We start from the raw sequence: 24053 nt of genomic DNA, 5'->3' as shown, positions 1-24053 counted from the left end.
TTAGATTACTTTGATAGAGTTGGAGCAGGAACACAGGGAGATTAATCAAAGTGAAGGGGCACCGACTCCCGGCCCGTGCCAGTCGATACGGCCGCATGGTTAATTTGCCCCGAGGAGGGCTGTCGTCAGGCTGATGATAAACAGTGTTTGCCCCATTTTTTCGCCACAAGCGTGCTCCTGCTCGCCAAGAAAAATAGTTTCGACCCGTGGTCTCTAATTCACAGTGGGGGGTGAGAGGTGGGACATTAATCATCCTTCTGCTGTGGCCCTTCCCTGACAGGGGAGCCTCCGTGGGTGAATTGGGTGGAGATGTTTTGTTTGAGCTTACTGTGGACACAGGTAAACCCTGCAACAGGAGCATTTATCTGTTTGACTTTGTAAATATGTCAACCGTGCACCATTAAAGGGAAACAAACAAGCTCCAAACCAGGGAAAGTAAACAGGTACAATATGAATCCCCATGTGTAATTTTATTCTTGTGTGAGTGATGTTTCATATTGCAGCAATGGCTCCCATCCAGCCATTTCAACAGTTTTCCATATGAACAGCAGAGATTCCAGTACTAAAGAAACACAACAATAGGTGACATTGACCTCCCCTCAATATGCACGATTCCCAGATTGAGAGACATCCTCTAAATTGTAAGTCTGAAACAGCGATGGAGCAAGTAATAATGGAGGATATCACACTGTGGAGCTTTGCCAAGTCTGTTCCTTCCCCTCTCTCTTTCCCAAGTGCTGGAGAATTGAAAGCTTCTAATATCAGTGAGTTGAGGCTTTGCTCCAGTCATCATTTCCATGCTGCTTCACGCTGATTCCCTAATATCCTTAGCGCCGTGCGTAGGGATAAGCCCATCGTGCCGAAACATGGCTGTCATGCCTATAAACCGTTCACGGCTCTAAAGAATCCATTATGGCTGCTCCACAAACATGGGGACTTAAAGGGCCACTTTTCTCAAGCTCATTTACTCTTTTAAACATATTTATTTACACTCAGAGCTGTGGTGGAAGAGAGCTACAATACCGTACAACACACCAAACTGGATTTAAGTTTAAGTGGTCATTTGGATGATAAATTAGACATTGAACCATCTTAATGTTATCCCTTTTTGTTCCGCACATGTTGATCCTTTGGTTCTGTTGCTCAACAAGCACTGATCAGTAGGAGGTTGTATGATAGTTCACATGGTTTTCTACCTCTGCAAGGTCTTGGAGAATACAGTTTGTATTAAAAAGTCACTGCTATTCAGCTTAAATTGATTCATCTCCAGGTATAATGAAACCCATAGTGGACCACCAAAAGCAGTGGTGGTGCTAGGATTTTCTTAATTTGAAGGCAACGTTTAAAAGAGATGGGGGGACACGTTCAGGTCCACTGAAAGCTCCAGTTCTATAAAAACCTTAAATAGGATTCTTACTACAAATGCTATTTTCTTACAATTTTAATCAACAGGAATGATTCCTGTTTCCAGATTAAGTCTCACCTGTACTGGTGCTCAAAATATCCCACTTCTCTTCAACTTTAGTAAATCCATTTTTTTTCTTGTATAAATGAAGCTTTCTTCTAAACAATCATTAACACCAGGCCCAATGCATTATTCTGCCACCACCATTTAATAGTTGATACAGTGTTTTTATGTTTGAAAGCCTTACCTTGACTTGTAATTAGTGATAATTCACAATATACACACATTTCCGGCTTTTAAAAGTCATTGTAATTGTATTTTTATCACCATTTCACTTGGAAAAAAAAAATCTATTCAGTTATCAAAAACCTAAAACAATGTGTCAAGGTTTCAAACCTTTGCTCTGTGGAAGCAGGTTTCATCCATTCATTCATCCATCCATCCATTTTCCTACACGCTTTATCCCTGTGGGGTAGCGAGGGGTGCTGCTGCCTGTCTCCAGCTCTCAATGGGCGAGAAGCAGGGTACACCCTGGACATGTCGCCAGTCTGTCGTAGAAGCAGATTTCAAATCGGTTGAAGTCATTTTCATGGCTGCTTCGTCTGGACCCCACCCCATGCGACCAGACCAAGAAGCTTGTAAGTCACAGCCGAACCCGTCTTCATGTGGACAGGGCCTGTGTCTACTGTGGATCACTTGTGATGGGCTTCACACATTGACACTGTTTGGAAGAAAGTGCAACAGACACTATACTGTCTCTTACAAGTCAAGAAGTACAAGCTTCCACAGGTGCGGCCGGTCATTTTCTATACTGCCAGAAGGTCTGAATGCAATGAACAGAGAAGATAAATGGGCTGACGTTCCCTCCGTCCAGGACCCGTATGGGTCTGGGTACAGGAAAAAGGCTGTCAACATCTCTGCAGACCCCTCACATGCTGCACAAAAACTGTCTAGGCTTTTACCCTCAGGTCGCTATTTTATACAGAGCGCTATTTGTGAAAACCAACTGCCACAGAGAGTTTCTCCCCCCAATCTGTCACTCCGATGAACACAATGTGCACCTTACAGGCTGATTAGTCCAAAGATTAGGCTGATTGGGGGAGGGGGAGGTTACGTGTGTGTGAGTGTGTGTGTGTGTGTGTGTGTGTGGGGGGGGGTCATAGATTAATTAAAATGTCCAGTTTTAATTGTTTTTCAGTAAGTATATATTCATGGAACACAACAGCCTTTCCTTCGCATGATGTCATCCCTAAGTTGCTGACTTGTGGGTGGTCCATTCTGCTCACAGACGGAACAGCGGGGCAGCGCTGGTACTGCTGCTGTTGCATTTTCCAAGATGTCAAAGAGCAAGTGTAGCTTTACAGACGTACCGCAAAAGAAACTTCCCTCATACCGTCCTGGTGGGGCCAAATGGGTGGTATAGTGGACCGTGTCCAAAGCTGGCATATGTGTTGCTGTGTATGACTAAGCCGCCAAAGATCTATTTATTGATTTATTCATTGCTTTATATTCCACATATAAAAACAAAAAAAATAAGAATGGGATACTGCACATTAAGGGCATATTTTCAACATAAGAAAAATAATTCATACAGTAATCAGTTGTTAAAAAGCATATCCAAAAAATAAAGCAACTCTGCAGGGTGTCATCAAGAAATGTGCCAGATGTATATTTATGCACAAATAACACCAAAGGATTACAAGATTGAAAAAGAAAAAAAACAGTTCTACAGCAAAATGTGGATGAAGAGAGAAGGATGAAGAAAAAAATTAGGATGAGGATAAGGAAAACTAAAGACTTACATATATACACATTTGTGTTTGTTAAATACATGTCTTTGTGAGTCTGCTACTTATTATTTGTATTATTAGTTAGAAAAGAATGGAATACTTTTATTTCTTCTTCTTCTTCTTCTTCTTATTATTATTATTATTTTAGATCAAGAATCAATTGTATTGCAAATAGTCATTATCAGAAATTAAATGTTCAAGGTAATTGATGTTCAAGTCAAAAAGGCAGGGAGCAGTTTACAGGATGATGCAGCTTTTTGATTTATTTTTTTGTCTGGGAGGAGTGGTCAGGTTACTGCTCGAAGGTGGACTGTCTGCTGTGTTTAGATCCCCTGTAACGCCTAACATCCAAATCCATGCTGCGTTGTTGTCGTCTCATGTCTTCCGGTATTCTACTGGACCAATACAATGAGCCGGGTTATGTATTGTCATACTTGAGTGTGAGGGAGCTGACAGCTCAGTGGTCACAGAGCAGGTTATGGCTGGGAATCAATTTGCTGTAATATTTAATATAACACACCCCATCATTTATTAATTCCAAAGAAGATTCTTACTTCGCTCTAAACACGGGACGATTCCTTTTTTCAAGGGACGGTTGGTAATGCTACCCACAGCCAACGGTGTCAACAACAACTCTTTGAGGAAACCAGCATAATGGGAGTTACAAACACATGAAATATACTGTGGTTTACTGTATTTTTCGGAATATAAGTCACACTTTTTTATAGTTTGGCCAATCTTGCGTCTTATATAACATTTAAATGGTATTCATACTGACCAGCAGGAACCAAGGAATAAACATTACCCTCTATAGCCTCAAGAGGGCAGTCTAGGCTTGTGAAAACTACATTATCCTCCTGTACCACTTAGAAATGAATTGAAACATTAACTTATTGACAACAAAGACTGAACACATGTTAGTTCGCTGTTTCAGTCTGCATTAACACAGCGGAGCGTTGCGTGTTGCAGCTTGAAGCGCCCAGACCGCGACAGAACCCTGTTATCGGGCTGTCTGTGAAGCTAATAACAGCTAGTCCTAGCTTAAAGGTCTGTTGTCCAGGCGGGTTACAACTTCACTATATAATTTGTGTCATACTGTTAGCTTAGCACGTAGCACCGTTACGCTCACGGTCTAATTTCAGCGTAAATTGTCAAACTTACGATGAAATGTGCTAGATAAAACCTTGCTGGTTAGAGTTGCTAATTTACCCCATTCATTCTCCCAGGCATGTTACATGTTATTCAGCCAGTTGTGAATGCAGCTGTGTAATTTTATAAACTAGTTCACCAGATTAAATGTCAGTTTCTAGTCTTGGATTGTGTGAAATAAATGTCTAAATAAATGCGTATAGTCCAGTGCCATTTATAGTCCGGTGCGACTCGTGTTTTTTCCTCTTTACGACGCATTTTTTGACTGATGCGATTTATATTGTGGAATGACTTATAGTCTGAAAAATGCGGTCATAACATAATAAATTGAATTAAATTAGTATATGTTAGTTTTAGCAGTATTTAGTTGTAGTAGATATCAACGTGATCAACAGCTGCTGCGGTTTTGCAGACTGCAAGAAGCAGTTAGGATTATTGGCTATTAGCTTGTTAAGCTACTGGCTTAAGTATGTTATTTTGAGTTGCTGTTGCTTTGAATAGGTGTTAGCATAAGTAGTTTGATTGTGTAGCTCTCAACTAGATTAGTTGTTAACTTGACTAGCTGTTAATCTAATAAGCAGTTAGCATAAGTAGGCATTCTCTTAAATAGATGCTTAACAGTGAGTTTGCGTAGCTGTTAGCTTGATTAGGCGATTGATTATACCTGTTGCTTGTTTCATATATGTTAGCTTGGGAAGCTTTTAGCTAGACTAGCATTGAACTTGATTAGTAGCTGCTGCAGTCTTGCAGATTGCCCGAATTTCTGTTCAGTCAATCTGCAGTGACAGTGAAGACCAAGCAGCAGTGTGTTTCTTCAAATCACCATCTGCAGTGGTCTTAGATTGAAGTAAAGCAAGTTAAAAGCCACGGTTCACAGCTCTATCAGCAATAACAACCCCCACACACACCTTATTTACACACACCCGTCACACATGCACATGAACCCGTCGATTACCAACAAGTATGGTCATTGAGTGGAAATTAATTTGCCACTGGTAATGAATAGAGACGTTTTGCTGAGATGCGTAAAAACAGCTGAGCTGCCAGTGATTACCTGCTGGAATCAGCCTTCATCAATATCAGGATAATTACAAAGCACTCCTGGCATGGCGTGAAATGAATGGAGCATGCAACAGATTGGGCGGTGACCATGGATGTCTGCACATATTAGGCTTCCTCTTCCCCTCAGGATTTCTTATAGAGCAATATGCAGCAAAAAGTGCGTGAAGAATTTCTAATATTTAAAAAGACTTGAGGAAAACAATGTGTTTAGACAAAAACTAATGGACAAACCAGCTCAAACACAATCTATACGAAGCTTATTGCCATTTTAACAAGGCAAATACAGGAAAAACTGCATGAAAAATTTAAGAGAAAAGCCAAATATGCCTCAGACAACAACAAACCTTTGTAAACTAGAAGCACAGCAGTAAGCTGGGCAAATATGGTCACAAGTTCAAATAACTGTGCTTTTCTTAGGATTAAATGACTTCTAAACAGATACAAATAGATACATTTGCATTGCTTTAATAGAATATCATCAGTCAGTTCATCAGAATCACCTGTTTATTATGAAATACAAAACTTGGTCAGAAAATGGCTTTTTGTCCAGTTTAATTGTCCTAAGCAAAGCAGTGAACCATAGAGGTTGGTATAAGGTAAGATCTGGGTGTTGATTCTCATCTTTCCCACACTTTTTTTCCCAACATCTCTCACATGGAACCACTTTGGTTGTCCCCCCTCACTCCTCCCATTTTCCTTTCTGTCCCCTCAGACAGGGAGCAGGAGGCAGGATTGGGTTTCTTCTCAGACTGGAGGGTTTCTTCAGTCCATCTCTGGGATGAAAAGATGACTATTCTCCTCTTTTTTTCATGCGACTCTTTTTTCAGGTGAGAGGCTCAGAAAGGAAGGAAACTATTACTATTAGAGGGGTGAGCCGGGGCCTGGAGACGCAGCTGCCGCCCCGTCGGGGGAGGAAGACGATCTAGGTCCGAGACTAGACGAGGGGGAGGAACACGAGATCTCTGGAAATGACCTTGGACAAACTTCCGAAATCTTCACCTCCTCAGCCTGTTTTGTACCAACGTGTTTCCCATAAAGCTTTATGTGTGAAAGCACAAACCACCCATGGGAACAGACTGGAGGACAGCTGTAATCAAGAGCTGAGGTCACACCACAAATAAGCTCGTAAATTAAAGGCTTACGCAGAGAGCCGCGGAATTCGTCTCATTTGTTGTTTTTCATTCGTCCAGCAGCATCTGACGCGGCCTCAAATTCATCGACCGAGCTGCACCGACACCTACAGGTTTGAAAAGACCGACCCGGGCCAGGCCCAGCGGGGCAGCTCTTCGCGGTTTTCATGTTTGGGAACATTTCTTTGATGCCGCAATGGATCTGAAGCTTCAGGGAGAAATTTGATCCCTCACAAAAAGTTTCATAAGGATGGTGTCGTGGCAAAGAGGGAAAAAAAATCTAAAAAAGGGTCACATAAGTGTGCACAACCTCAAATAAATACTTTGTTGAAGCAGATTTTAATTCAACACGAGAATGCAATATTTCTAAGGTCATATGTGCCAAAAATTCTATAAAATTTAATTGACCATATAGTCAATGAACTGTTTGTACTGTTAAAGTAGGATTTTGTAATATTTATGCATTTGCATCTTTTAGCTAAAGCTATAGTTTGCAAGGAGGCTACAGAGGATTATATTGATCATAATACTGTGCGGTTCCCTTTCTAAATATGCAAATGACTGTTTGCAGAAATGGAGAAATAGTTCATTCTAAAGAGCAGTCAATTTTGATTCAGTTTTTCCCGGATTTGCAGCGGATCCTTAAATTTAAAAAGATTTATTGAAACGATTCAGTGATGGAACAGTACCATGCCCTGACACACCCTTGATCCCATTACACAGCTGCTATTTATAGCAGGAGCACATCATCAGCAACACATACTTTTAGTCCGGTCACTGAAATCCCATTCATTTCCTCACATTTAGACTTGTCTAACGTCTCTTTTCAATGCTTTGGGGATTTTAGGAAACAGTATGATAGCAGCCTAAACACACAAAAAGCCAGGCTGGATTTTATGTTGTCTAGACTGGTGGTACTGAACTCAGGTACCTGACGGCTGATGTTTTAGGTGTGTCCCTGCTCCAACATACAGTTTCTGGTTCAAATGCTGGAATTCCTTCTGGCCACCACACACCCTCAGCATATCATGAACTTCCACAAAGGCCTTGTGATGTTTCAATAATTTTAACCAGGAACACTAAAGCACAGGTTCTGGTACCCAAGGAAGTGAAACAGACAACAGTGGTACGGGTGAAAGGTAACATTGTTATTTTTTTTTCTACTTCTTTTCAACAAGATTTTACACAGAGATAGAGCGCTAGATAGATATATGGGTTTGGGTCTCAGCTACAATAATTCAGCCGCTGCTCTGTACCGTTGAAGAAAAGTAAGAGCTGAACCGAAAGGTAAGCGCCTTGATTTACTTGTCCATGTACCGTTACTTACAGTCACAAAATATGAGCCAGAACAGAAAGAACAAGATTCTCAAAGAATCCCAGTGGGCACGTTTGGTCAAAACAGAACGTTTGGTCACCCTACTTTATGTGTTAGAAAATGAAGAAAAAAAAGAATTTCCAAACTGAAAAAAGGCCACAGAGAGAAAGAGTCGGGGTCCCGAGGACCTCTCCACAAGTCACAAAATTCTACTCTTTGTTCAGATACAGCTAAAAACATGCCTCTTTAGTAATGGCCCCATGCTCTTGACTGATTGTAAGGCGGCTATTTTGTTCATATTTTAAGTTGACACAACACGTGAAATTTCACAGTGTAGTTTTTCAGGCTTGGGTTTCCTGGAGTTCTCTGTTGGCTGCTGCGGCCTTCTCTCTGGAAAGTTAACCGGAGATCTCAAATCAACCGGTTGGTAATTTTGACAGTTAGTTGTCAAGAGAAAGATAATTGGCTCAAACTTTTGCAAAACTTAAATTATACCTAGATTACTTGATTCTGCCCATGCAAAACGGCTTAAGAGTACCTCTAGTGGATGTGTTGCACCTCACCAGCTGACAAATTGCAGGAGCGATTGAACTGAAGGGCTGATTGCTATGTTAATATCTGCCATTGATCTCCTCATTGATCATTTGTCCCCCCCCACCACCACCCCAATAATGACCATGACTGGGCCGATTTGAAATAACTCGTATCATCAGAAGGAGGGGATAAGGATCGGTGGAAGGGAAAACCGCTGCGCAAAATCAGCTTGAAAAGGCCAGAGGAAATTGAGACAATATTAAAGAGAAAAAGCTCCAATCTGCTGATCAGAAGGGCTGTGGACTACCGCTGGGCTCTTTAACATCTGGTTGGGCAATTTACCCCGCTCTGACGACTGGAAAGGTTAAACCACTAAAATCTAATATTTGCCTAGAGGGGGTCAAGGCACTGCAATTACAAGGTACAATCGGCAGGGCTAATCAGCTAGTAGCGCGTACCGGGGTTAGCCTGGGCAAATAAGCCCTGATCAGAAGCACTGTTCTCTGCTTCTCCTGTTTACTTATTAAACCCTGTTCTCATGTTTAAGGGCCCCTCTGCAACCCCCACCCCCGCCACCAGCCTCTCTCAAAGCGCAGGGGAGTAAATTTAGCTCCTTTTTAAACGGGACCGGGAGAGTAGCGGCCGCGTTAATCAGTATCTGCGGCCCTTTTTGTTGCGAAATGATCTCAAATTACTTTCCTCCAAATCTGGCAGGCATTAACACCTCAGGAAGGGAAAGGGACCGGGGGATAGGTGGGGATTTGTACCCCCGAGGAAGGCCAACGGAGCGGTGTGTGCTGTTTACACGGCTGCTCTTTGACACACATCTTCTAAGTGACTGAGTATCAAGTGCGGGATTAGCGGATAATATATCAGAACTGTCTGGGCGCGCAATGCTTTCCAACAAGGCTTGGGGAACAATTACTGGTAATTAAATATGTGCCAGTTGCTAGAAAAGATAATTATGTCCTTCGTGTATAACACCAATTAATTACTTTTATTTCGGCAAGCAAAGCTTTTAAACCGAGAAGCATGAATGATGTCAGAGAGCAAGCAGCCTCTGTGTTTTCCAATGCTGCTGTTTGCCTATTATCCACAAGCGTTAAACAATGACTTGATAGTCGTGTGTTTGTATTTAACTGCCCTCTACTGCAACATGTAGAGCTGTAACACTGCGGCGGGTCAGCTTCAGCACACTGTTGACGAGTGATGGCGGCAGCATCGTGCTGTGGGATGGTTTTCTTGATCGGTGAGAGAGGTGGTCAGAGTTGATGGGTAGATGGATGGGCCTGAAGACAAGAAGGCAACAGCCGTGTTGCATTCCCTTCCAACAGTGTGCCTTTGTGTTGTTCCGTTACACAATATAGCAATACGATGCAATCTATGGGCTTCCACCTTCCATCTTTCTGTCCTCTGTTGTCACCTTCCTTCCTTCCTTCCTTCCTTCCTTCCTTCCTTCCTTCCTTCCTTCCTTCCTTCCTTCCTTCCTTCCTTCCTTCCTTCCTTCCTTCCTTCCTTCAGTTTTTCATCATCTTATGCCCTCCTTTCTGTTTCACAACTCTTCTGCCCTTGATTCCTTGCTGTCTTGCAGATTCTGGTCAATGTTCCATATTTAAAACCTGCTTACTGCAGTTATATCAACCAAAATCTATAAAATGAGTATAAAGGAACGGAAACTCTGGAAAGTTTTCATGAACATTTCCATGAACCTTGTCGGACCTCTGATCAATTTGCTTTTGTCCACTATTGGACAATGTCTTGGGAATCGACCCAATCACACAGAACCGACTTGTTTGACTGTTGTCATTTAACTTGTTGATCCTCTATGCGAAGGTGCCGCTTATAAGTCTGAGTTCACCTGTAACTCCTCAGACTAACCGCTTTTTCTGCCTGGATTATTGAGATGCATCAGGACACAGAGCCAACTTGTTATAATTTTTTTAAATTCTAATGTGCACTAAAGAAAATATAATTTCTGACTCCACACACAAAACAATGCATGTTTAGGGGGCAGCCCTATGTGTCCTAAAATGGATCATAAGTTACATGGTTTTATTCAAATATTACATAAAGAGAAACAAAATTCAGCTTTTTTTTAAATGTCGGATTAAAGCTGTGGTTTATGGTAAAATTAATCCCATTTTAACCCAGGGAAAAGAATTAATAAAATGTCTTATAAGAATATTGTCTTTTGGAAGGTCAAATTAACCCTAAATTAAACTTTATGGTTTACACACAAATTGCTATACATGGCAAAAACAAATGTATATTCCAAGCACAGTGTCCTCATGATGAAGCGTATTAGTGGCAGCATCATGGTGTGTGGAATGCATTTTTTTTTTTCAAAAGACGAACGGACAAAAATGTCCGTCTGTAGATTTGAAAAGCCAAAAGACTTGCAGCTGTAAAGTATTGTCGCGTGGATAAAAATCATATTGAAAACCATCCTTTGATTCCACTTTGTAATTATGTGCTACCTTGTGTTGTTCTGTCATATAAAATCCCACCAGAATACGCCAAAGCTTGAGGTTCTGCTGTAATGTGATAAGATCAGCTGCAAACCTTTACCTTACAATCAGTTGCACAGCTTAACTCTGTATCCAAAACGCCTGAAAAATGCACAAATTAGCCTCCGCCACCAATGTCTAACTCAAAAATACCTGCGGCCTATCATCAGTAACGTATTAAATCCACAGCCTAGAAATGGTTACACTGCGAGCTCCTCTGAGCCGTTCTTGGCCGACTCTGTGTTTCTGCTTCTTGGTTAATGAGAGACAGAGTCAGATGGCCCGGGCGTGCTTTCTCCTTCTTCTTTCCTTGTTTGTCGCCTCTCCAGCCCTGCTACACACAGCAGGGTTTTATTCATTTCTCCATCCGACCATACACAACTCCCTACGTCCGGGTTTACAGAAGAAGGTGTCATTATTCTTTAAATGCCTCAATGAGAATTTATGGTCACATGTCACACTATTTTTTGGAGAATCGTCATTGCAAAGAGCTAAATTAGATCAAAAGGGTTATTAAAGCCCCACTTTTGCTGTATTTCTGTCCAAAATGATGAGCTAATTCATTCCAGTATAGCCAGACTACAAACACTGGTGATATTAAAAGCATCCACCTGAAATCACTCTAATTAGCAAGCTTATTTCTATTAAAGAAGGGCTGATGTATTAGAAATAATTTTTTTCTTGTATTAGGAGTGGATACCAGGAGCCATCCTCCCTTCTGGGTGAAAATGGCCCCACATGCAGGACCCAGCTACTATGGTTACTACAGCCAAAAGAAGAGTTTTCTGGATCATCAAGAGCTCCAAGGTGAGATGTTCCGCAGGCATGGAGAAAAGAAACACTCAAGATAAGCAGAGAATCAAGTCATATTAAGAGAAGTGATTATTTGCTAATATTCACCAATGTATTACGTTTCATATGCATTTGAATCCACTTTCAGACTTCTCCCGGCCAGCATCTACATATGGGGCCCCTTTACTGTAGATGGGTAAAGGAATGGAAAAGCGGGCCCCGCATAGGATTGTCTGGAGGTAAATGTAGGCCGATGTGATAATTGGCTACGTGTTTTATAGTGGGATGCATATGTTCCCTACATGTGTTGCCGATTGTTAACTGATTTATTCATCAGCAATTTGAGGTTCAGTTAAGACCCACAACGGATACTCTAAATAGATCTGCCAAAGAAAAGGCTTCTATTTAGTTAACCCATAAGGGTTCCATAACAGAAGCTTGTTGTAAGCCCAGGCTTTCTTAGTACAAGTCCAGCCTGAGCAAAATGGACCTGCATTTCATCCCCATGATATAAAGTGACCTCATATTACGTACCTGTATAGGTTTGATTAGGGCTGGACAATAATTCAATAACAATATATATAGATCAATATATGGATGATAGAAAAAAAGGGTCAACAAAAAGTTCAATAGAACAGTTTTCCTTCCTTTTGTATTATATCTTATCCTGTAGGTTAATATTACATTCTCCCAACCGATCAAAGGTGTAGACCCAGGAACGCTCCGCCCCCTTCAAAGAGTTCAGAGAGCACGTGTTCTTTTTCTTTTTTTTTTTAAAATACTTGCAGTTTTGGTAAAAAGTTGGTTGAATAAAGGGTTCAGTTTGAATTCAGTGTCTGTGTGTTCTCTATCTAAAAATAGATCGTTAAGCAACTGCATAAAATGGCCAGAGCTGCACTTAAAATATATACTGCTCAAAAAATAATGAAGGGAACATTTAAACAACACAATATAACTCCAATTGTTCCCTTTATTGTTTTCAACAGTGCATGTTTTGAATTTGTTGATAATTATCGATATCAATCAATATGATTTGTTTTTTTATCAATATGCTTTTTTTCTATATCGTCCAGCCCAAGGTTTGATAAAGGGTAAGAAGTGGGTTAATAAACCCAAGTGGGTCCCAAAGATGAAATGCTTCGGGTGCCAAGGCCCAGTAGGTACCCAGCCAGAAAGGGCAAAATCCCCATAGGGTGCATAGGGAAGGAAATCCTGCACCCGTATGGGACCCTCCATGGGTTGGATAATAGGCCTGAGGTTGCCTACAAACGTTTGACACAGAACAGTTCTATGTAAGATGTGGAACGCATATAGATGTTTTGTGCATTTTACCAAATGAATTATTACCAGTTTGAGACCCAGGTAAGACCAACACTGGGTAGGCTTGTTCACCATAAGTGGGGCCTATACCAGAAGCTCATTCATGTTACATTATTACTGGTTTGTCTTGGTAACAACATTACAACAATTAGTCAATCTTGCTGGTTTTCAGATTTCCAAAACTATCATCTGTTTGATATCATTCCTAGATCCTAGCTCTTACTTCCGAGACAAATCGAATGCACCCTTAGTACCTTAGGGCCTTAGCTGGTAGATAATGTACCTCAAAACTGCCCACTAGATGGAATTGCCCACAAGTTACACAGTGGCCCAGTGTTAGCTATCTATGTAGGTTTGATAAAGGGAAACTCTGGCTAAGCAGTGGGACCCAAATGATTCCTAGACTCAACGTCCCTTTTTACCAATTTATACAATACCTAAATGAGACCCAGCTAAGATTTCCATTGTCTGCCTAACTGGATTATGCAAAATGTACACAATTAAGCCAACCCACGTGGGCACTGTATAAGGTGACCACTTTGAGCCTTGGCCCACTTAGTATCCATCCAGCCTGGGAAAAATTCATATGGGGCCCACATACACCAGCTCATATTTACATATGGGTCCCACACAAGTAGGAAATATGTCCCAGATATGATTGTCCACAGGTTACATAGTGGCCAAACCTTAATTATCCTTGTAGATGTGATACATAAGGGGGCCCCACATAGGTTTGACGTATTCTACCTGATGTCCTTATTTGAGAGCCAGCTAAGACCCACAGTACATAGGCCACTCACCTGGGTTTGATGAACTTAAGTCTAGAGATGTTTCTTGAGTCCCCTTTTGGAGAAAAAGGGCTCTGACAAAATCAGAAAAAGATGCTCATTGGTGGGGAATTAAAAGCTTAAATGACCATCACCATTTCTACAACCTTGTTTCATCAGAGTAAAGGAATTAAGTACTGCAAATTAGCACCACACACACATAGATGAAGTTTACCAGCTCCAGTTTATGCAGATTTCTCTCGCTGTACGTGGCGGTTTGCTTTGTTTAATCGAACGTGGTTGAACGTTTCCATCATCTTCATGAACAGCCGCAGCTGCTGACGTACCAGTTTTTATTTGAAGTGCTCTCAATTGCTTCTTTCTGGCAGAAGCAGATGTTTTTTTTTTGCTCTTTAAACAAAATCAGATGAAAATTAAATGTATATTTACACCAGTATTAAAGTGAGAAAATCCCCAAGTTCTTTGGAAGGAGTTTGCACAAATATGTATAAAGGCTGTGAGTGTCGTTTCTGTACTGTTACAGTGCATATGTGGACATGCTTCACTTTTACAGGAGACTTCTTGATTGACATGTGTGGTGCCGCCCAGGTTGCCTGCAGAGCGTGCTTTCTGCTGTGTAAGGTTGAGGGTTTGCCTTGTAGCCGGCATACTGCAGGAAATGAATCCAGGTCAATACGCTGTATAAAAATGCAGATTGCACCAACAGTTTGGATGATTTTGTGTGTGTTTGCGCTCTGAGGGGGCTGGGTGTGTGTCACGGTGGGCCTCGGCTCCCCTCGGATCTAAGCGGTATCGACAAACCCATCAGAGCTGGTGATGAATCGGGCCCCCCCCTTCCTTTTGGTCCCCCACCCCGCCGCCGTCTCACCCTCACCGGCGTTGCGGGGCCGAGCTGACATGCTGTCACCTTGGCAACTGCTGCCTGCTGGGACGGATGGCGTCTGGCCGAGGAGAAGATGTCACTGTCGGACCCCTACACCCCCCACCCCATAGGACTGAGTGACCCCTGTCTCTGTCCTCCGCCATCGATCCGTCTGCTATGCAGATCCGTCACCACTCAGGACACACAGAGAGAGGATAAAATATTCACAGATCAGACTTTCCTGAAGAAAAAAAAAATATATATACTAAAGTTCTAGTGGTGTTTTTACACAGAAAAACTTTTCTGCACCTCGGCAGAGAAGTCAGGGTCAGTGAGTCATTTCTTGGCAGCTCCTGAATCCCCCTCTCTGGGTTTTTGGGGAATGTTGGCTCCGGTATCCGACTTTCTCCGACATGAGGCCTCGGAAGCAGCCGGGCTCTGACCATCCGGGGGATACTGGGGTCGACTTCCCTGATCAATAAAATCTTTAAACGATGAATTTAAAGCATTTTTTAGGGATCTTCTTTCATGTTTGCGACCTTATCGGGACACCTTTGCAGAGTTTCGTGGATCCCGTGGACTTTAATCTGGACGAGTCAATCAGACGACGGCATAGAAATAAATATGTAAACTCAGCTGAACATGTTTAGCTCCAAGTATAAAGGGAACCTGGAACTTTCCTGCCTTTTTGTCACGTTATAACCACACACTTTACAGTATTTTATTAGGATTTTATGTGATCGAACAACACAAGTAAAAAAAAAATCTGGCCCTTTGACACCCCTAACTAAATGACCACTACATCCAACCCCCTTCAGAAATCATCTAATTACTAGAAAGTGTGCAATTTAGTCCTAAAGAAAATCACAATGTCCTGTTTGCAGTTTACCAAAACTAGACAAAGCTAAAAAGTAGATTTTTTTTTTTCAGTACTGTACATCACCCTGAACACTGTTACAGGAAGACATAGTAGCGGTGGTATCATGCTGAGGGGATTGCCTTTTTTCAGCAGGAACAGGGGAGCTGCTCAGAGTTGATGGTACGACGCTTTGAGCTAATACTGGAAGAAAACCTGATAGAGGCTGAAAAAGAGCTGAGGAGGTGAAGGTTTAAGGCTCAGGTAGAAATAAAAAGGTGCTTCTGTGGACTGAATCAAAATAAATCCCAATGAAATAGCAAGGTTCACGCCTTTACAGGGCGTCACACGTTTTTTTTAATCAACTAAAACAGAAGCCAACTGAAAAACCTTCTGAAAGGTTTCAGGCGGATGCAGAAATGCATTGTCAGATTTTATCTAAGGGGCGCTGAGGGGAACAATGCTTCTTCACAGGCTAAAATGTGGGTCATTTTTATGCAATTAACAATCAAAAATCATCCATTTGCTCCTGCATATGAACTTTACAGCAAATTATGTGAGCTCACTCACATACAGTAACAGTAGACCCGTCTCATAGTAGAGTCTTACTGTTGAATGAAACATCACACACTGGTAAAAGTGACTGCTCTGTGTCATGTTTCACAACTTTAATGCCACTTACTGCAGGTATCAGTACGGATAAATGAAAGAATGACAATAATGCTAAAACCTTCCAGTGAGAGCGGCCTGTAATTTTCTAGCTGTGCCTGCTGTATCTGTTTCAGTATCTTAACATTAGACGTTTCACAGAACGGCTTGTAATCCTACGGCCACATGACTTAAACTGCTCACAGGGTGCAGAACTCCTGAGAATACGGAGGGTTTACTGGGAAAACCGCTGAGTCTATGGTGAGGCTCTGTTTGTTGCCGCAATTTCACTTTTAAATTTACTAAAACGTGTTACGATGTATATAGGTCATTACAAAATGTGAAAAATAAAGAGATAAAATTTTGCTTTTGATTTTTTGCAGGTTCTATTAACCAACGATTATTATTCAGGGCATTCAACAAATCCAAAGAAGTTCTGTAAATGAATTAGAAAACATTTATTTTCACACGCTTCTTGCAAAAGGGAATGCTTCAACTCACCTGTTTTAGGCGCACAAGCCTGGATTTTAGTTCCAAGCGCTCAGTGAGGCAAATAAACACTTTAAAAATGTCCACAAGCTCTCGGGGTTAATAAGGCAGGTTTTATGACTGAAGCTCGAACAGTTGGGAGCCGTACTCCATCTGTCCACCGGGTGGCGCTGTAAGGCCAAGAAAGCAGCAGCGGCTGCAGCAGCAAGAAACAAGCTGCGTTTTCCAAAAACAGAGAGGGGTTTTTATTAACTAGGATCATGTTTAGGTTACATGAATAGCTTTATGATAGAGTACTTATCTTGAAATCATTAAAAATATATTATTTACGCCTATCTGATGTTTGTAAATATCTCTAAAATGTAATATTGGCATTTTATTAATTCAATGAAAATGAGTTATGGGTGTATGCATTTTTTTGTGTTGTAATTCTTTAGCAAATTTTCGGTTTCTTTATGGGAATCATGTCAGAGTTAGCGATACGCATCAATGACCGAATTGAACCCCACAAGCTTCTGCGGGCTTCGCCGCACAAATAAATCCGCAAAGTATATTCTCTTAATTGTATTTTCCTCCCTTCTGACTTAAAATGCATTTGGGGGGCCGCTGAATTCAGATCCAAGCGATTCTGTTTTTCTCACCCTACCTAAAAAAAACAACAACAAAACACAACAATTTCTGAAAGAAAACATAGTTTTGCCGCCGTGTGTTTGTGCGGAAAATCCTCGCTGCGAAACTTTTAGTTTCCAAAAGTTCTGTTCGAGACGTTTCGCTTGGAATGAAATTCTATAATTCACAATAAGTTTCAATCTCACCGTGAGCAACATTGGGAGAAAAAAAATGCACATTTAAAGACATTTGACATATATTTTTAGGAATATTCTAAATGAAGAAAATTAAGAAAAGGATAGTCCAATTAGATATTTAGGGAAATTGCAAGAATAATTTAGAAATATTCCACGGGTTGGTATTTTTATGAATCAGTATTTTTGACCTAATTTCCTAATCACGCCTAAAATCGAAAAGTTTTTATAAAGGAGCGCCGCTTTTACCCCCTCAGAATGGCCTTAACGTTTTAATCAAAGCCAATAAAATAAAATAAAATAAATAAAAAATCACTCAAGCAGCTGAAATAAATCCACATTTTTAAAAAAAAGGAAGTCAAAAGCTGATTATGTGCGCTTTTGACGCACGGAGCGCATCCATTCACCTCTAACTGCGGCTGCCTGAATTCAGACTTCATTCATCCGCTCCCCCTTCTCCCTCCTCCTCTTCTTTTTTCCTCCTCCTCCTTTACCTGCGCTGATCACAAAACCATGACCTTCACGATTTATAGAGAGGAAACCCCCCAGAGTCGCGTCATATTTTCCCCCTTTTTTTCCGGCTTACTGTCGTTCCTTCATCTTCCTCTTCATCTCACAAAGCAGACCTCATGGGCTCATTTTCACACGGATCATGATCAAATCTGCTTTTATTTAGACCCAGAATTAGCCTGATGTAAATAATTTAAAATAGTTACCTAAATAATAATAAAATAATAATTCTATATTACCAAAACCAATTTTGGAAAACAACTTATTTAATCCAAATATACATTTAACAAAATTTAATTATTTTATTTAATATTTTCTCTTAAATGCATTCATAATTTAACCATAATTAAATGCACAGTAGTATAAGCTGAATTTTATATTCATATTTTTATATATTAATAAAACGAGGCAAAAATAACCTCCACAATTACAGGAAAGTACGAGTCAAATAGGACGCTCGAAATTTAGCCTCCTCCACTGACTTTTTTCATTGTCATGTATTTTTTTGTCTGCTGTAGCAGCAGCAGCCGCAGCAGCAGCGTGAACCCTCCTGGACGTGCGGCAGAAAGAGCTCCCTGCGGAGCGCAACGCGGACTGATCCATATTCATGCGTCCTGACACGTGGAGCAAACATGACGCGCATTTCACATGGTTTTATCTTTCCACCCGAAAAGCAGACGGAAACAACCACCTAAAACAGCCACTTTTATTCAAACTTTTATAAACCAGATTAATAGAGTGTAAACATGCAGTGAGCTGAGGCGTGTGTGGCCTTAAAAACAGCTTTATTGGGAATTTTCTTTTTAACAAGCCCATAAAAAAGCCAAACGATGCGTAAAAACATGGCTTATTTTCAAGGAAACATGTAGACTGGTGGCACGAAGACATAATAATAATAATAATAATAATAATAATAATAATAATAATAATATTATGAGGTGACTTTAAATTAAAACATTGTCAGCTTGTAAAGCCACGTAAAGTTTTGAATTTACAAAAAGTAAACAAAAAACTAAACCCTATTTTTTTTTCTGAATGGGTTCTCCTGGTGCAGTCTTGTGTTATCCTTTTGGAGATATAGTACCTGCGTCATTTCTAGTGGGAAACAAAGTTCTCGTGCGCCCGCAAACAGGTGAAAACGTCTGCGCGGATTTGTTGGGACGTCTTCTGCACATGCGTGGATGCAGCCCCATGTTGACAAATGCATGCGTATATCTGAGTGAAGCCTGCGCGTAAAGAGCTGTGCAGGTTACATCCCTGCTACCTGCAGCAGTTTATTTACACCCTAAACCACACCTGATCACCTTTCTTCCAGCCCCCTCCCATCCCCACCCCACTCTACTTCTCCAAATCCTCCCGTTTAAGACCAAAAACACACCAAAAGTAAATGTAACAATAAATAAACTTCACCGCCGCCACTTTCTCTAATGCAGACAAAGACAAATGATGCCCGCTCCTTCTTTATCATTGAATTCAGTTGCTAAGCGACTATTGAGGAGGAGGTGGTGGAGGAGGGGTGTGTGGAGTGGGGGAATCATCCGCGAAATTCAAATCCTGCAGCGAGGGGACACGTTTGGGAGAATTTCGCTGAATAGGCGACCCCGAGATGCAAGAAACAGATATATATTTTAATCATAAGGAAAGAAACGATAGTTAGAAAGTGCGCAAGCTGCAGCCTAGAAACCATCAACACGCGCTCTGACCTCTGATCCTGACCCAACACGCCAGAGCCTTAAAAAAATAAATAAAAAAACAGCCGAGCAGAACGTTACGCGCTAAATACACACTGGGATGCGCAAAGTTGGCGCAAATAAGACAGGACTAGCTGCCTTTTCAGTTCTTTTTTTTTTTTTTTTTCAAAATCGTGCATGCTGCAGATGCAAAGAAGATTGCAGAAAAAACACGAGTGCGCGTTTATGTCTGCATTTTTTTTCTTGCGCCAAATTGGGGTTTTACGCTCTGCTTTGCGTCAGTCAACTTGTACTGCTCTGCGTGGGTGAAACACACTTCGAATGTTGCTCATAACAAACCACAGACACTCCAAATTCACCACATTATTATTAATAATAATGATGACACTAATAATAATAATAATAATAATAATAATAATAATAATAATAATAATAATAATAATAATAATAATAATAATAATAATAATAATAATAATAATAATAAAGCACATGATTGTTGCGTTTCATTCTAACAAATTTATTGTCTCAGTCAGCTCGTACGGAACCACTACTGGAAATTAAATATACAGTCCAAAGAAAATAAAAGGAAAAAATAAAGAAATTCACATCAAAATATACCCTTATTACCTATATAGAACAAACTGTCCGTTTGTGGTGATTTGTGCTCCTTTTAGAAAAAAAAAAGCAACAACCTAGAAATAAAGCAAAAAAACAAAAACAAACAAACAAAAAAACACAGGAATAAATTACCGTTTGGGATAAAATATTAAAACAAAAAATATCTGATCTGATGATCTATATTGCCAGCTTTACATTGTTTTTTTTATATTTTGTTGTTTATTAAAACCTACCAAAGAATCCTGCTTACAAAGGGCAGCAATAATCCACACTCAGTCACACTTGGCAACAGATTTTTTTGTGTGTTTTTGTTTTTAAAAAAAATCTGAAATAAGTGCAGCTCAAATGTCCCATTTTCTCTTTATTTATAGAGAAAAAAATCCACTCACTGTGTCCGTTAAATAATGATAATAGGATGGAGGTGATCTTTGAGATCACACCAGACAGTCCTGCTTTGCTTTCCTCTTTAAAGATGAAGAAGGGGTGAAAAAAATGAAAAGAGGAAGAAAAAAATCCCCCCCCCCCCCCTACCAAAAAAAAAAAAAAAAAAAAAAAAGGAAGCTGGAAGCGTCGTTGATCTCTCTGGAAAAAAGATTCAGTCCCGTTTCTCTTTTCAAATATACAAAATGTTTCTTGAATTAAACATGATAAAGAAGGGGGAGGAAAAAATATGCAGGTTGGATGTTTACTTTTCAGGAGGGAGAGAAAAAATAATGAGAGAAATATTAAGGAGAAGTTCCTCCTCTCAATGCGCCAAAATTACCTGGTGGAATGAACTTGTGGTTGTCACCCTCTGGTCGCTCGCTTCATCTTTTAAGTAATCTACTAAAAAATGCCCCTGAAAGAAAAAAGCAGAAGGAACCTTTTAGGTTAAGACATTTAGGGCCTGGAAGAAGGTGCGTTTGTTTTGTTTTTGTTTCTTTCTCTTTTTTTTTTGGGAAGGAGGAAAAAGAGGGAAAAGGTTGTTTTTTTTCTGGTGAAAAATAGATAACACATTTCTGCAGTCTCATTCTCACAATCACAGTATCAAAAAATGGTTTGTGTTTTTTTCTCTCTGCTATCATGGCGATAGTCTGTTTAATCAGTTTAATTTCATATAAAATACTCTCTACGTCTCACTGAACATTCGTTTGCAGTCCATGGAGGGGGGCGGTGTTTCTGCACTCACATTGCCGACCTGAGAGTACACATCCTCCGGCGTCTGCGCCACTCCTGGCGGCGTCATCCGCTTTTCCTTCTGCCTCCTATTGCAGAACCACACTCTGACCACCTCCTTCTCCAGCTGCAGGTTGTCCGCCAGCGTGCTGATCTCCTGCGCCGAAGGCTTGGGGCACTTAAGGAAGTGGCTCTCCAGGGCCCCCTTGACGCTCACCTCGATGGAGGTGCGCTTCTTGCGCTTCCTGCCCTGCGCTGCGATCTTGTCGATGCTGGTGGGGCTCCCCGTGGACGAGTCGGCCTCCTCCAGCCACTTGTTCAGCAGCGGCTTCAGCTTGCACATGTTCTTGAAGCTGAGCTGCAGCGCCTCGAACCTGCAGATGGTGGTCTGCGAGAACACGTTCCCGTACAGCGTGCCCAGGGCCAGGCCCACGTCCGCCTGCGTGAAGCCCAGCTTGATCCGCCGCTGCTTGAACTGCTTGGCGAACTGCTCCAGGTCGTCCGAGGTCGGCGTGTCGTCGTCCGAGTGCGGGTCGTGGCTGTTGACGGCGGCGTGGTGCTGGTGGTGCGGGTGCTGGTGGTGGTGGTGATGGTGGTGGCTGCCGTGCTCCAGATCCGGGGTGTCCCCCCTCACCAGGCCGGGGTGCACCAGGCTCTGGCTGCCGGGGCTCAGCATGCCGTTGACGGTGAAGCCCCCCGGCTGCGAGTAGATGAGCGACTGCTGCTGCTGCTGCTGCCCCCCGGAGATGGAGTTGATGTGCGCCGCCGTGGTGCTCCCCCACGCCCCGGCGTGCGTGTGGTGCGGGGCTAAGTGGGGCGGCCTGTGGTGCAGCGCGGTGCCCGTGTGCAGATCGTCTCTGGCGGAGCTCTTCACGTCCTGCTGCTGCGGGCTGCCCGTCATGCCGACGGGACTGGACGACCAGGGCGAGCCGGCCTCGGCTGCGGCCACGGCGGCTGCGGCGGCGGCGGCCGCGGCGTGCGGCAGGGACGTCACCCACTGGTGGGCATGGCTCAGCATGTGCCCCCCGTTGCTCGCTGCCATGGCGCCTTGCATAAAGTCACTCTGCACCATCTTGACCGTGGGGTCTCCCCTGTAACCCCCAGACCCGGAGGTAACCGCGGCGCTGCCGGGCTGCATGCCGCCACCCCCGGAGTCAGAGTGCACGATGGAGCCGGACGATAAGATGCTATTGCTGGGCAGATAAGGATTGGAAGCGGCGGTGGCCATCCCGTCAACCCTTATGAATATGTTTGTGGATAACCCCCCTCCCTTTTTTTACAGTCACTTCTTTCCAGCAGGCAAATCGTATCTCATGAATTATTCAGCCTTTTAAAAGTCTGTGCAGTTTCTTCTTCTTCTATTTTTTTGAAGGATGCGCGTAAAGACGCAGAGAAGCGGCTGGAACAAATCCGCGTGTATCTACAACATTCTAGCTGAGACTCTCCAGCGTGGACGACGTGGAAAGATATCCCAGCTCCTTTGAAAGCCCTTTGAAACCATGTGCAGTCCGTGGGCGAAAGTTTCGCGCTGAGATCGCGGACATTAAAATTCAAATCGGAAGCGTCCCAAACAAACTTTCAGAAAGAAAAAAACAAACAAACAAACAAGCAAAAAAAAAAAAAAAAAGAAAGGCTTCCCAAAATTCTCCCAGTTTTACGTCCAGCTTTGGATGTGGAAAACCGGAGCGTCCTCACTTCTTTTGTAATTCAAGTCGCTTTTATTCTATTCGCTCCTCTCTCCCTCTCTTCTTTTATAGCACCGTCTCTTTGTTCTGTTTTGATGTGTATAAACCTGCCAAACCGCGAACTCCCGTTCAAGTACAATCCAGTCGGAACAGTGGCGTGGCGCTGCCTGGGAGCCTCTCCTCTCATTCGCTGCCTCTCTCTCCTCCTCTTTCTTTCTCCCTCTCTCTCTCCCTCTCTCTCTTTCTGACAGGCCTCCTCCCACCACCGCCACCCTCACCCCCCCCCCCCTCCACCCGCCCCCGTCCTCGCAGCCCTCAGGACGCCGTGTTTACCCCGTGCGTGCTCATTGATTGGTTACCCGGGGCGTGATTGGCAGGTCTCCGGGGCGCACGGAGAACCTCCTTCCGGCTTTTCCGATTGGCTGGTTTTTAATTGCAGGTCCACACAAAACGGGGAGCACAACTTGATAGTAAATAGAGCAGAGACAAACAGCTATGAGGATGCGAGAAAATGTGCTTTTTATGTCCATTAAAAAAACAGACAAACAAAAATAAATACCCACACTGTCATTTGTCATTTTTCTGGACACAATTATAAATTACATGAAACATGTTGTCCATTTGCTACAGAATTCTGCTTTAATCCCTCTAAGTCTCCTTACAGGCAGCATTGTGTAGCCAAAAATCACAGTAAAGCGGTGTAAAGGTCCATATTAGAAGTACCAGACTCGTTTGGCGCACGAGGAGTTAACGCAAAGGTTGCGGGAGCGCTTCCACGCAGGGGGACCAGCATGCGCAGCGGTGATGGAGAAAGAAAGTGGCAACCAAAACAAGGGAAAATTGAGCGCTCACCCGAGGAGGTATAAAAAAAGTATTGCGGGGGTTAGGGCGCTGAGGTGAGGCTTGAAAATCTCCAGAGATGCAGCTAAAGATGACCACACACT

The 24053-nt window shown here is 42.3% G+C and overlaps 1 protein-coding gene across 1 annotated transcript; it reads right to left on the bottom strand.

Annotated features, from left to right (window-relative positions):
* Positions 1-20152: 20152 nt before the first annotated feature.
* Positions 20153-23293, bottom strand: pou3f3b (POU class 3 homeobox 3b). Its single transcript, XM_036128054.1, has 2 exons — positions 21438-23293; positions 20153-21107 (listed from the first exon to the last, which is right to left on the bottom strand). The coding sequence occupies exons 1-2, from the start codon at positions 22650-22652 to the stop codon at positions 21015-21017; spliced, it is 1308 nt and encodes a 435-aa protein (XP_035983947.1). The 5' UTR covers positions 22653-23293; the 3' UTR covers positions 20153-21014.
* Positions 23294-24053: the final 760 nt, after the last annotated feature.

The sequence above is a fragment of the Fundulus heteroclitus genome, chromosome 24 (genome assembly GCF_011125445.2).
Source record: "Fundulus heteroclitus isolate FHET01 chromosome 24, MU-UCD_Fhet_4.1, whole genome shotgun sequence".
In the NCBI taxonomy this organism is placed as follows: Eukaryota; Metazoa; Chordata; class Actinopteri; order Cyprinodontiformes; family Fundulidae; genus Fundulus; species Fundulus heteroclitus.
Note: the sequence above shows the minus strand (reverse complement) of the source record. Positions and strands in the feature narration are given on the sequence as shown.

What these genes read in the sequence shown, in the direction of transcription:
- pou3f3b (XM_036128054.1), bottom strand. Translation starts at nt 22,652, where the DNA reads ATGGCCACCGCCGCTTCCAATCCTTATCTGCCCAGCAATAGCATCTTA. An exon ending in TGTACTCTCAGGTCGGCAAT is followed by an intron (nt 21,108 to 21,437) that starts GTGAGTGCAGAA and finishes TTTTTCTTTCAG; the next exon opens with GGGCATTTTTTAGTAGATTA.